Genomic DNA, 12,732 nt, shown 5'->3' on the forward strand with positions numbered 1-12,732 from the left:
TTGTTCACATATTTGCTCTGGCTGGACATTAGGGAACGCATAGTGCCTTTCTTCTTCTTTCTTTCTTCTTCTTCTTTTAAATCCCATCAATAGGGAGTGGTAAGGCACACCTATAATCCCTGCACTCTAAGGCTTCAGTATAACAACTGCATATTCAGTCTGCCTGGTCTACATCTTGAGTTTAAAACTCAAGGAGAAAAATCAATGAGCAAGCATATTCCTATCAGTGTAGCAGAAGGAGTAACTCTCTCCCTTGTATCTAGCCACCAAAGACCATTCTCAGGGGCCAGTCCTTGACTTGTGTGTGTTTATGTGACCGTGAGCATGCACGTGGAGACCAGAGGACAAACTCCAGTTGTGCTTCCTCAGGTATTCTCCACCCCCCCAGCCCCCCATCCCAGCCCCACCCAGGCAAAACAGGCTCTTTAGCTGGCCTGGAACTCACCAAGTAGATCAACCTCTTTAGGACTGCCTGCCCCTGCCTCCCCAGAACCATGATTTCAAGTGTGTGCCGCCCTTCCCATTTTTTTTAAAACATGGGTTCTAGGGATCAACCTGAGGCCCTACCAACCGTTTACTGACTGAGCTCTCTCCCTAGGCCTGGTGGCATGACTTTTTTTTTTTAAGCACACATGAAAAAGCCCCTTAATAAAGAATGTGTCCACCTTCCAGGAGAAGCAGAAAGCGTCACTTAGATGACATCTCCTGGTGGCCCAGTCACTGCCTCAGAGTCATTGTCTTGTTCATTTTGTTCAACAGTGTATATTCACTATATACACTGATGGGTTTAATAAGGGCATTTTGTTTGTTTGTTTCCCAGAGCTGAGGACCGAACCCAGGGCCTTGTGCTTGCTAGGCAAACACTCTACCACTGAGCTAAATCCCCAAACCCCTAATAAGGGCATTTTTGAGATAAGGTCTCATGTATAGAAGGCTTGCTTACAACTCAGTGTGTAGCCAAGGATGGCCTTGGACACATGATCTCCTGCACCCCCAAGCACTAGGATTACAGGTATGAACCGCCACACCAACTGTGTGGTGCTGGGGACTGAACCAAGGACTTCTTGCTTGCTAGGCAATCCCTGTACCAACTGAGCTCCATCCACACTTCTGTTCAGGGGTGCCTTTGACCATATTAATCCCCCCTTCACACTCCCCCACCTGCCCCGACTCTTCCCTTCCACTGCTCTGTCTGCTCCCCCTCCCAAAGAGTCCTGCTTTTATTTTCACATCACACACATGTAGACAGGGTTATACAACCTAGGTTCCACATTCGAGAGAAAACAATATTTGTCCTTCTGTGTCTTTCTTATTATGCTTACTATGAGCTCCAATTCCACTGATTTTCCTGTAATAACGTAAGCTCATCTCCTTGCGGAATAAACTCCACTGCGTGTGTATACCACCTTTCTTTCTGTTGATGGACACCTAGGCTGATCTTAAAGATTAGCTTCTGTGCACTGCCTCATAACGACTCAGTTTTCCATAGACACATTCTGTAAAATGGGTCCTCCGGGTGGTGCATTGATGGCAAGAGAGAAAGACTCGGGCTGGGGGCAGCAGGCACAGTGGGATTTCACCACTTCTGGCAGATGCCCTTTTACCACCTCAGTCTGAGTTCCCACCTTCCCTCTGCACCTCCCCCTTAGCCTCTACACACCTCAGCCTCCATCCAGAGGAGGATGGAGAACGTTTGCTGAAGACTATTCGGTTTTGTTTAAGTCCCCCAGAAAAGCAGTCAGATGCAAATCCCAGATCCTAGCCTGCTGGACCCCACCTCTTCTCATCCACTCCTGTTCTCTCGGGCCAGCCAGATACCGCTCTCTGCTCTACTCAGGGCATGTGCATGCTTCCCAGAGACATTTGCCCCGACTGCTTCTTCAGTCAGGACACTGAGACAGGAGGGTCAGAAGTTCAATACCAACCTCAGCTGTTTATGGAGTTTGAAGCCAGCCTGAAATAGAGACACTATTTGGAGAACTAAAATAAAATAATCAGAGCACAGAACTAAAAAAGAAAAGACCTGCTGGGATTCTGATGGAAACATTACACACAAGTCCCTCTGTAATGAACTTTTTTTAAATATAAATGGATGATTTGACAATCCCCAAACATATTTTCCTGTTCAAATTAATGTTAATTATGTTTTCAACTTCAGAAAACCCTGCAATCATGTCTCAGAAATGACTGTTCTTGTGCTGGCAAGATGGCCCAGTGGATAAAAGGGCTCAACACTAAGTCTGGTGACCTGAGTTCAATTCCTGCAACCCAAGAGGTAAAAGAACAGACTCCTCCAAGCTGTCCTCTGTGGCACGTGCACCCCCTTACCCCATAAAGGAATAAAGGAAAAATAATTAAGAGCTCTTCCTCCCCCTTTAAGGAAATTATTATTATCATAAGGTAGCAGAGAAAACTCTGTTATGGTTTGGCCCAAATAGTCCCAATTTTTATTCTCTAGAATATTGTTCTAAGAGGAACTGTCTTAAACGGTCCCAGCATTAGGAAAGGTGAGAACCATTGCTCTCAAGGAAGCTGGAGGCCAAGAAAACAGCCCCAGCTTTGAGTTCAACAGATCTCAAGTCAAATCCCAGGCACTTCTAGCTGCATGTCTCCGGGCAAACTGCTTACCTGTGATTTCTCTTAAATGTGAATGAAAGCATACACCTCGAGGGGCTGTTGTAAAACTAAGAGCTAATATGTAAGAGGTGCCTAATCCAGTGTCTCACATATCGTAGGAGCTTAAAAATGTAGTTAACGCTACACTGATAGACTATTATAGCGTTAGCACTATACTAGTAATTTACCCCTGAGGAGCATCCTTCGGGCCTTCAAAGTTGGCATGGGACTGTTTGATGTCTCCAAATGCAAACATAACTAATTTAACTCACATTCTAAAACGTCTAAAATAACAGCACTGGGTTTTAAAAGTGCTTTGCTAGAATGAAAACACCTGCCCCAACATCTACCTTATAAGCTGGGCTCAGGGATTGTGAACAATTGGCTTTAAAGAGGAACAGCCTTCAGGTTGGTGTCTCAGGGGGGTGTTCTCAGGGCTCAGGGAGATGATCTCTATGTGCCTCTGAGGGTGCAGGAGGTGTCAAAGGATGCATACTTCAAATTAAGCCAAGAGAGCTCTCATGTGAGCCTCCTCCCTCTGTGTGTGGGGTGTGTGTGTGTGCACGCACACACGTGCATGCACATGCACACTAGGGATATAGCTCAATAGTAAAGAACTTGCTCAGCATGTGCAAGGCTCTGGGTTCAAGCCTCAACATCATAAACACACACACAAACACACACACACACACACACATACATATAAACACATTTTAAAGAACAGAAATATGCTAATCAGAGTAATACACTGTCATAGTTATGTAAAAGGTAATGAAAGGAGAGAACAAGCCCACTGATACTGAAGCCCACACACCTTAAGAACTTGAGTGTCATGAGAGGAAAAAGTGAGCACACACACAGTGCATTTTAAAGTATCTGCAAAAGGCTAGCAGGACTTAGATATGTGACTCAGAAGAAGTGATGGCCACTCAGGATTGTTGCTGGGACCACAGTCATCGCCTAAATAAGCTGACTGTGGGCTGGGGAGAACTCAGTGGACAAGGCACTCCTGTGTGGGGACCAGTCTCCAGCACCTGACTCTAATGTCAGTGTTCAGGGGGCTGAGCTATATCTCAAGCGCTCTCCATACTGTTTTATTTTGGGACAAGGTCTCGTTACACTGCACAGACTGCCCATGAACTTGCTCAGGAGCAAGTCGGCTGGCTAGCTAGCTGAACGGGAGAGCTCTTGTTCAGTGAGAAACCCTACACTCAGTTTAAAAAAAATTTACAATCAAGGAAGATACCCAAGATTGGGCTCTGGCCTCCACACCATGCACACCAACCCTCACACACTCATGTCTATATACATGCAGACATACATACCCCCACATATACACACCTCATCTGCACACACATGGACACGACATAAGCTCACTTCTAAATTTATGAGAAATGGTTGTGAAGGCCAAACTACATTGAGCATCAGGCAACTGTTGGCTTCATTTACTGTTGTGAGCTAATCTTTCTGTACACTATAAAGATGTGTCTCTGCCTAAGGCACCTTCTGATTGGTTTAATAAAGAGCTGAATGCCCAATAGCTAGACAGGAGAGAATAGGCAGGACTTCTGAGGAGAGAGAGGAACTCAGGGGTTAGAACCTCAGTGGGCAAGAGATGCCAGCAAGACACTGAGGAAGTCAGATATACAGAATGGAGGAGAGGTAAAGAAACACATGGCAAAACAGAGGTTAACAGAAACAGGTTAATTTAAGTTATAAGAGCTGGTTGGGAACAAGCCTAAGCTAAGGCCAAGCTTTTGTTATTAATAATAAGTCTCCAGGTCATTATTTGGGGACTGGAAGTCCAAAAATAAGTCCAACAAGAAAGACAGGTTATAATTTACCACACATGAAGTGATGGCAATTTTTTTTCTTTTTTAAGATTTTTTTTTTTTCATTTGAAATAGCAATTTCACTGCTATTACAAATTCTTTCAGGTAATTACTTGAAAATGGAAATGACCTTGCAGTTGATTTGGGAGACTATGAAATCACACAGGAAATTAAAGTAGACCTGTAATTCCACCACTTTGGGAGGCTGAGGCAGGAGGATTGCAATGCCAAGGCCTGCTGGATTACAGAGCAAGTTTGAGGACAGTCTGGGCAGCTTAATGAGACCCTGTCTCAAAGTAAAACAATCTAAAGAGGTAACTGGGATAAGTTCAGGGACAGGGCACTTGCCCAGCATGCACCGGGCTGTAGGTTCAGTCTCTCACACCCGTTCCTCAAACCAGGCCGCTGGTCTAGTGATGCACAAAGCCCAGGTATAGTTAAGAACACGTGGTGGAAACAGTTTCTCCTGCCAGTGTGTCCCTCAGCCTAGGCAGCTGGACCTGAAGCTTTAGTTTCTTCATCTCTCCAGCAGGAATGTGGGTGTGTGACAGGCACAGCCTGCCAGGCTATGAAAATGTTTTGGAAAGTATAAAGCATTAGCCAGCCCTTAGGAAATCCAGGTTTTCTGAGGGACCTGGCTGCCTTGAACAGAAACTCAGCATTCTGTTCCTTGCTGGGAGATTTCAGGCTACTTATTAACTTTCTAGTTGCCGGGCGGTGGTGGCGCACGCCTTTAATCCCAGCACTTAGGAGGCAGAGGCAGGCGGATCTCTGTGAGTTCGAGGCCAGCCTGGTCTACAGATCGAGTTCCAGGAAAGGTGCAAAGCTACACAGAGAAACCCTGTCTCGAAAAAAACAAAAAACAAAACAAAAAACAAAACAAAACAAAAACAAAAAAACTTTCTAGGTCAACTTTTCCACTGTTGAAGATACTTTCAGGCTGGGCAGTAGTGGTGCACACCTCTAGTGCCAGCACTTGGGAGGCAGAGGCAGGCAGATCTCTGTGAGTTCGAGGCCAGCCTGGGCTACAGAGTGAGTTCCAGGTCAGCCAGGACTACACAAAGAAATCCTGTCTCAAACAAAACAAACAAAAAAAAAAAAGAAAGAAAGAAAAGAAAAAGGATACTCTAGATATTCAATGCTAAAGTGGGGTTGTTAATAATAAGTAAAATGTTAACAAATCATTTTAGGTTCATATATGGTCACTACAAGGCTTCCGTTGTGCCAGGATTTTGTTTTCATTTTTGTTTGTTTGTTTGTTTAGTTGTTTGGTTGGTTGGTTTTTCAAGACAGGATTTCTTTCTGTGTAGCCCTGGCTGTCCTGGAACTCACTCTGTAGACCAGGCTGGCCTTGAACTAAGAGAGATCTGCCTGCCTCTGCCTCCTAAGTGCTGGGATTAAAGGTGTGTGCCGCCACCACCCTACCCCCAGGATATTATTTTATTATTTATCTCTTTTTTACTTTTTGAGGCAGTTTCATGTAGCCCAAGCTGGCCTTGAACTTGCTATGTAGCTGAGATTGATCTTGAACTCCTGGTCCTCTTACCTCTGCTTCCCAAGTGCTGGGATTACAAACTGGTGCTGTCACACCTGGGTAGGATATAATTTTTGAAAAGGTCAGTGTTCCAGGTGGTTGGGACCTCAACCTCCATCTTCATAAGAATATCTATTATTGACTATACTTTGCTAACCTGTCTATCACGTGCTTAATTATTCCTGCACTATAATGTGATGCAAATACCCAGATGACCTTTTCTCTAATGGGAACACTAGAGCACTGAGAGGTGACACCGTATGTCCCGAGTGACTCAGAGGTAGCCACACAGGCAAGATCTGAACCTGGACTGTCTGGCTCCCAAATCCACCACTATCAGCTATGATATGAGCAAACCTAGACTAAAATCCTTGCTCTGCCCTTAGCTCTGCAACCTTGCACAGGCACCTTCCTGCCCCTTCTGCCCTCATTTCCGAAATGAAAACCCTGTTCAGATGGTTATCTGTGAAGGTTAATTAATTACTGAATAAAAAGTACTTCCCACCAGGCTCCACCCCCACAGGCTCCACCTCCCACCAGGCTCCACCCACCACCAGCTCCCATGAAGTTCCAGATGCCTCCAGAGAAGACATGCTTCCTGAGGCTGGGTGAGTGGGAACCATACAGAGAGACAGATGAGAAAGCTTTCCTCGGCCTCTCTGTCCAGCAGCTCATTCCTTGTCTCCTCTGGAATCAGAACCTTGTGGTCTGCCAGGCTCTGCCAGGAGCCCACTGAATCTGACTACATCCTCACTGACCACTTTGGGAGGACCACTCTGTTCCTGTGATATATTGTAAAGCTGCGTGTTTAATGGGGATCTTGGCTTCCCCAAGAATCTCAAACACTCATTAAAACAGAACAATTTTTCTCTTGCTTTTTCTTTATGAAGTCCATGTAAGAAGTGTCATGGTGAGAACTGAGAAATCTCAGAGGTTCTGGATGTTGGGTTAACTAAACACATAACTAAACAGACTGGATTCAGACTACACCAGAACAACAAACCCAGGTGAACCTGGGACTGCCCCCAGATCTGTATCATCCCAGGGCATTCCAGTTTTCTAGAAAGTTCCCGACACACTCCACTAACAGCTCATTTTGGCTGCACCGAAAAACCTGCTCAACTGCAGATTCTTCCAGCTGCAGCTGTGAATTGGTTCCACAGAGCGACACTGAGGCAGAGCCACGCTAAGGGGCTACACTTTAAGTGTGCACCACGTAATGCTCTTGAACACTTTCCAACAAGGAGAGGCATCAAATGCCAGGAAAGATAACAGACAAATGAGGTACCAATAAAAAACCTCCGCATGTTTATAGACGTGTCCTTCCCCTGATGCATTTACTAGTATGTGTGGACTGTCAGCCCACCCACGATGAACACAGCCCAATGTGGGCATCTCTGTGTACTACAGCCACCTACAGTTTGGGACCGTAGCACTGGAGGGGTCACCAATATCCTTAGCTCCACCCCACCCCCACCCCCCCCGTCAGGAGCTTCCTATCTGGTGGTTGCTCTTGCGTACAGCTCTGGTCTTTCTCTGGAGTTTCTGTTGCTAACACCTAACACAGCCACAGAAACAGGTCCTTACAATCCGCCTTTTTCCTCCTTTTTGGTTTTTGACACAGGATCTCATGTAACCTAGGCAACTCTGTGTGTCTGAGGATGACCATGAACCCCAGATCCTTCTCCTTCTACCTCCCAAGGGCTAGGATTACAGGCAGATGCCACCACACCCAGCTAATCGCTCTTCTCTACAGCCTGGTCAGAACAATGGTGGATGTGAAGAACTGTCACTGAAAGTGACCAAGCTTCCTTTGTCCCCAGGTCACAGAAAAGTTAGCCACCAGACTCCCAGGTGTGGTAACATTTATCCAGTGATTGTAGCTCCTCCAGGACGATCAGGAAGGAGAGGCCAGCCTAAGCAATTTAGGGCTTATCTCAAAATCACAAACATTTAAAGGGCGTATAGCTCAGCAGTAGAACACTGCCCAGCACGTACAAGGCTCTGCGTTTAATTCTCAGTACTGAAAAGAAAGTATGTGACTCTCCACGCTGGAACTCACACTAGCGGCACTGAAGACCCCGCTCCTCCCGTTACCCCCAATGTTAAACATTTCCTCACAGGCAGGAATTGCTACAACGACCAATGTCTTGGGGGGGGGGACCCCGTGGTGCAACATCTCCCTCTTGGCTGGCTTGTCCCCCGCTCCTTCCTCTTTCCCTGTCTTCTCTCTGGCTTCTTCCCTCCATCCGTCTCCCCTCTCTCCTTCCTTCGCCCTCTTCCCACCGACCTTTTGAGTGGCAGTTGCAGGGTAGGCAGCGGTCTCTCTCCCGCTGCCGGTAAAAGCCCTCCCGGCACCTCTCGCAGTGGATCCCGGCGGTGTTGTCATTGCAGTTGAGGCAGCGGAACCCATGGCCCGTCTGTCGCTGGAGCTCCGGGTCAAAGATGCACTGTCTGGATTTCCCATTGCAATCACAGACTAGGGAGAGGGGAGAGAGGGGGTCAGAAGCAAGCAAAACCATCAGACTATTCCCCCAGGTGGTTACTATCAAGTATGCAGGGACTACCACATGTTGACTTGAGCTACGCAGGGGAAAGAGGGTGACAGGGGCCATTGGGGCAGAGTGAGGACTCTTGTTCCACCTAAAGGAAGCAGCAGTCACAAAGTGCCGGGGTGATCGTTGTCTGGGAAACATGAATTCAGGGTCACCAAATTGTCCGATTACATAAGAGAAGCCAAAAGGCTTGGTGATGTTTTTAATGTGGAAATTCATGGTCTGAATATCTGCAGAGCATTCATTTGGATCACTGTGTAAACAAACCAAGAGGACAAGTCAACGAGCTAACAGAGGACTGCCAGGCATGGACGCTCATCCAACTCTCTAGCAGCTCATGATGTCCACTATGGAAGACATTCATTTGTCCCTCGACAGTGTCAAGGCTGAGTGGCTGATCTGGCCATCTGGACTGTTGGGATAATCTTTTTGTACACTGGGTGAAGATGTGCCTATGTCCTTCCTCATTTTTCTAAGGCACCTTCTGATTGGTTTAATAAAGAGCTGAATGGCCAATAGCTAGGCAGGAGAGAATAGGCAGGACTTCTAGGAAGAGAGAGGAACTCTGGGAAAGAATCTGAGGCAGAGGATTTGCCACCAGACTCCAGACTCAGAGGAAGTCAGATATACCATACTGAGGAAAGATAATGAGCCATGTGACCAAATGTAGATTAATATAAGTGGGTTATTTAAGTTTTAAGAGATAGTTTGGAATAAGCCTAAGATAAGGCCAAGCTTTCATAATTAATAGAAAGTCTCCGTGTTATTATTTGGGAGCTGGTGGTCCAAAGAAAGTCCGACTATACTGGACTAGTTCCTTCTCACCCTCACTAGTATCTTGCATGTCCCTCCGAAAGCCAGTTGTCAAAGAAAACCATCCTATAATGTCAGCCAATTCTGTATGTGTGTGAAGGGGGGTGTCTAAACAGCCACGACAGTCACACGTGGGAATAATTGGCATAGTATCTGATATACAGTAGACACTCAAAACATTTTAATCAAGGTTTACAAGAAAAAGTGATGGGCCTTGAAATCAAAAGAACTGAAACATTTCTTTGAACAAATTTCCTTTCCCTCCTGGGTACGTGGCTGTGACTCGATCCCAAGGCTCTGCGTATACTGGTCAAGCACTTTACCAGTGGGCTATATCCTTTGGGCAAATCACTTCGACTTTCGCATCTGGCTTCCTCCTCTACAAGTGTGGAACAGGTCTTCTCCCTGCAGCCTTTGGAGGGTCTGTCTGAAGAAGGACCAGCCAGGGCCCTTACCTGAGCTCCTTTTCTTCCCTCAGAAATAACAGGTGAAAACCAACACTTATGGTGAAGAAATTTGACCCAGTAAAGAGCTGGGGTCTGAGGGCAAACCTTTCCACAGAATTCATTGGCCAGGTAGCCTTGGTGTATGAGGTAAAACCTTGGTGCCTGTGAAACTGTTTCTGGAGTGTCCAGAATTAGGATTTAACCAGAGTAATAACCATAAAGCCAGCAAAGGGGCCCCATGTCCACCTCTGAAGCCACAACCCACTGCCATCAATCTCATTTGCTCCCTAAATATGTAACATCAACCCAGAGCCGCCCGGTTTCATTTATTTTAAATTTTATTATACCTATGGTATGTGTGCATGCTACTCCGTGCATGCAGAGGACAGAGGACAACTTTTGGAAAACAGTTCCTCTTCTTCCACCATGTGGCACCCAGGGATCAAACTCAGGTCCTCAGACTTGGCAGCAAGCTCCTTTAATCTACAGAGATATCTTGCCTGCCCCCCCCCCCCCCAACTGCTCCGGGACTTTACATCCATTAGCTCAGCTAACTCTCACGATGTTTTTTAACCTCTCTGCTTAGGGGATGGGAGGATGAATGCTTAGAGGGGGTACACATCTTGCCTTCTGTTACAGAAACAGCTAAGGGGCAAGGGCAGAATTTGCCTGGTCTGTGTGATTCCAAAGCCTCTGTCTTCATCGCTTCCCCTTCACGAGATCTAGTCTGGCACAGAGGTTCCTGTGACCTCTTCTGGAATAGCTCTTAATCTTGTAAAACACACACACACACACACACACACACACACACACACACACACACACACACATACACACCCCTAGTGCATTGTTTATACAAATCATTTTATATATTTTGCATGGGGGTGGTGTCACACACACAACACACATGTGGAGGCCAGAGGTCAACTCACAGCAGTCAGTCATTCCCTTCCACCATGTGAGTCCTGGGGATCAAAGTCAGGTGGTCAGGCTTGGTGGCAGGAGACTTTTCCCACTGAGTCCTTTCACTGGCCCACGCATCTTGTCTGAGTAGTCCTACATCTACCTCTCTGGGGTTCTCACCATGCCCTTACTCCTTCCCGAGAAGACAACACACATCACACACATCACACACACACACACACACATCTCTCTCTCTCTCTCTCTCTCTCTCTCTCTCTCTCTCTCTCTCCCTCCCTCCCTCCCTCCCTCCCTCCCTCCCTCCCTCTCTCTCTCTCTCTCTCTCTCTCTCTCTCTCTCTCTCTCTCTCCACATTTCCATCCATTTATTTATTTAACAAATCAACTGTAGACACTGTTCTTCAAGGCTTGTATTAGTCGAGCCTCTAAATACACAAAGAGCCATAGCATCTCCTTCCTCTCCAGTTAAGATAGAGGTTCACCACCCCAGGCATGTCAATCATCTTTGCCGTGGTTTCTAGATTCTTCTTGACTACCCCTTGAGCAATAAACCCCACTTTCCTTCCTTCTCCTTTTCTGTTGCCTTTTTGTTGTTGTTGTTTTGTTTTGTTTTTGTTGCTCTGTACAGCTCTGACTGTCCTGGAACTTGTTCGGTAGACCAGGCTGGTCTTGAACTCAGATCCTCCTGCCTTTACCTCCCAGGAGCTGGGGTTAAAGGCATGTGCTACCACACCTGGCCCAAACCCCACTTTTCGATTGCCTTACTTAAGAGACAAAAATTGACCATGGTTCTTCAAGGCCTGAACAGCTCAGCTCGTAACAGAATCCTGTTCTGAGCCTAGACACCTTCATTCCAGGGATAAAAACCAACATTTAAGTTTACAGTGTACTGAATTTGTTCCCAATTAAAAACTGTTGTTTTCTGGTTTTCCCACAGAACCATTGCCAAGCCCAGTCTTTCCCAGCTAATGCTGGTGAAACTGATTTTTAAAATATCCAGCAGATGTGCCACGCAGCTGTCCTGTGCTGTGAAATTTCTACCAAGGAATGGGCATGCCCATCCCATGCGTTATGTACACCAGGCTTTTCCACTGTGCCACCCAGTGAACCAGTGCCCTCCCTGCTCCATGCCTCCTAGGAGCAGTCTCCAAGCAACACACACTTCACTCTGCTTTTCTAATCCAGAGCAGACTGTTGTTTTTTGAGACAGGGTATCATATAGCCCAGGCGGGCCTGGAACTCACTAGGAGCTGAAAACGACCTTGCACTCCTGACCCTTCCATCTCCCAAGTGTGGGGATACTAGGGTTTGCCACCACAGCCCGTCGGCAGACTTCACCTGAGGAGTGTGTTGGCCTTGAGGGTCCGCACTGCTTGAAAATCTGGTGAAGGTACTCCCAGTAGACTTGCCTACAGGACTCTGAAGTTACCTGGCTGGGTTAGGGTTCCACTGAGCTGTACTGACGCAACAGTGAGGCTTCAAGCACTCACACACACACACACACACACACACACACACACACACACACACACACACACACACACACACACGGTGAGAAGAAAACTCATCCTGTTTCTTTTGCAAAGAACTATTCTTTCTGCTATTGGTCTATACTCGAACTATGGTTTCCTTCAAATCTTCTCCTTAGACTGATGTCCCTAGGATTGAGTTATGAGAGGGAGTAATCATTGGTTACTTGCTCTCATAACTGTGAGGGGGAAAAAAGCAAACAAACAAAAAAACCCTCATCTTAAATTCTAGAATATTCTTGCAACTGGGCTTAATAAAATGAACACAATACAGCTTGTATGAGTCTCTTTCATTGGGGGTCATTTCTTACTGACTAGCACCATGAGCTCACTGCTGGCCACAGGGTATCCACCAGGCTAGACATAGGCTAACGGGTAGAGGAACTATGCCAGCGGACAGAGTGGAAATAGCATTCGCCTTCAGAGGACGGCAGCCGGCAGCCAGCCAGGGTGAAGAAGGGCTGCTGTAGTCGGGGTTTCCATTTAT

General features: G+C 46.6%; 1 protein-coding gene across 1 annotated transcript in view; it reads right to left on the minus strand.

The window, feature by feature from the left end:
• Nucleotides 1-12,732, minus strand: part of Lamc2 (laminin subunit gamma 2) — a 66,300-nt gene that overhangs the window by 38,262 nt on the left and 15,306 nt on the right. The window contains exon 2 of the mRNA XM_006979924.4: nt 8,273-8,461. Coding sequence (XP_006979986.1) covers nt 8,273-8,461 — 189 coding nt within the window. The remainder of the gene's footprint in view (nt 1-8,272; nt 8,462-12,732) is intronic.

The sequence above is a fragment of the Peromyscus maniculatus genome, chromosome 11, assembly GCF_049852395.1.
Source record: "Peromyscus maniculatus bairdii isolate BWxNUB_F1_BW_parent chromosome 11, HU_Pman_BW_mat_3.1, whole genome shotgun sequence".
NCBI classification, from domain to species: domain Eukaryota; kingdom Metazoa; phylum Chordata; class Mammalia; order Rodentia; family Cricetidae; genus Peromyscus; species Peromyscus maniculatus.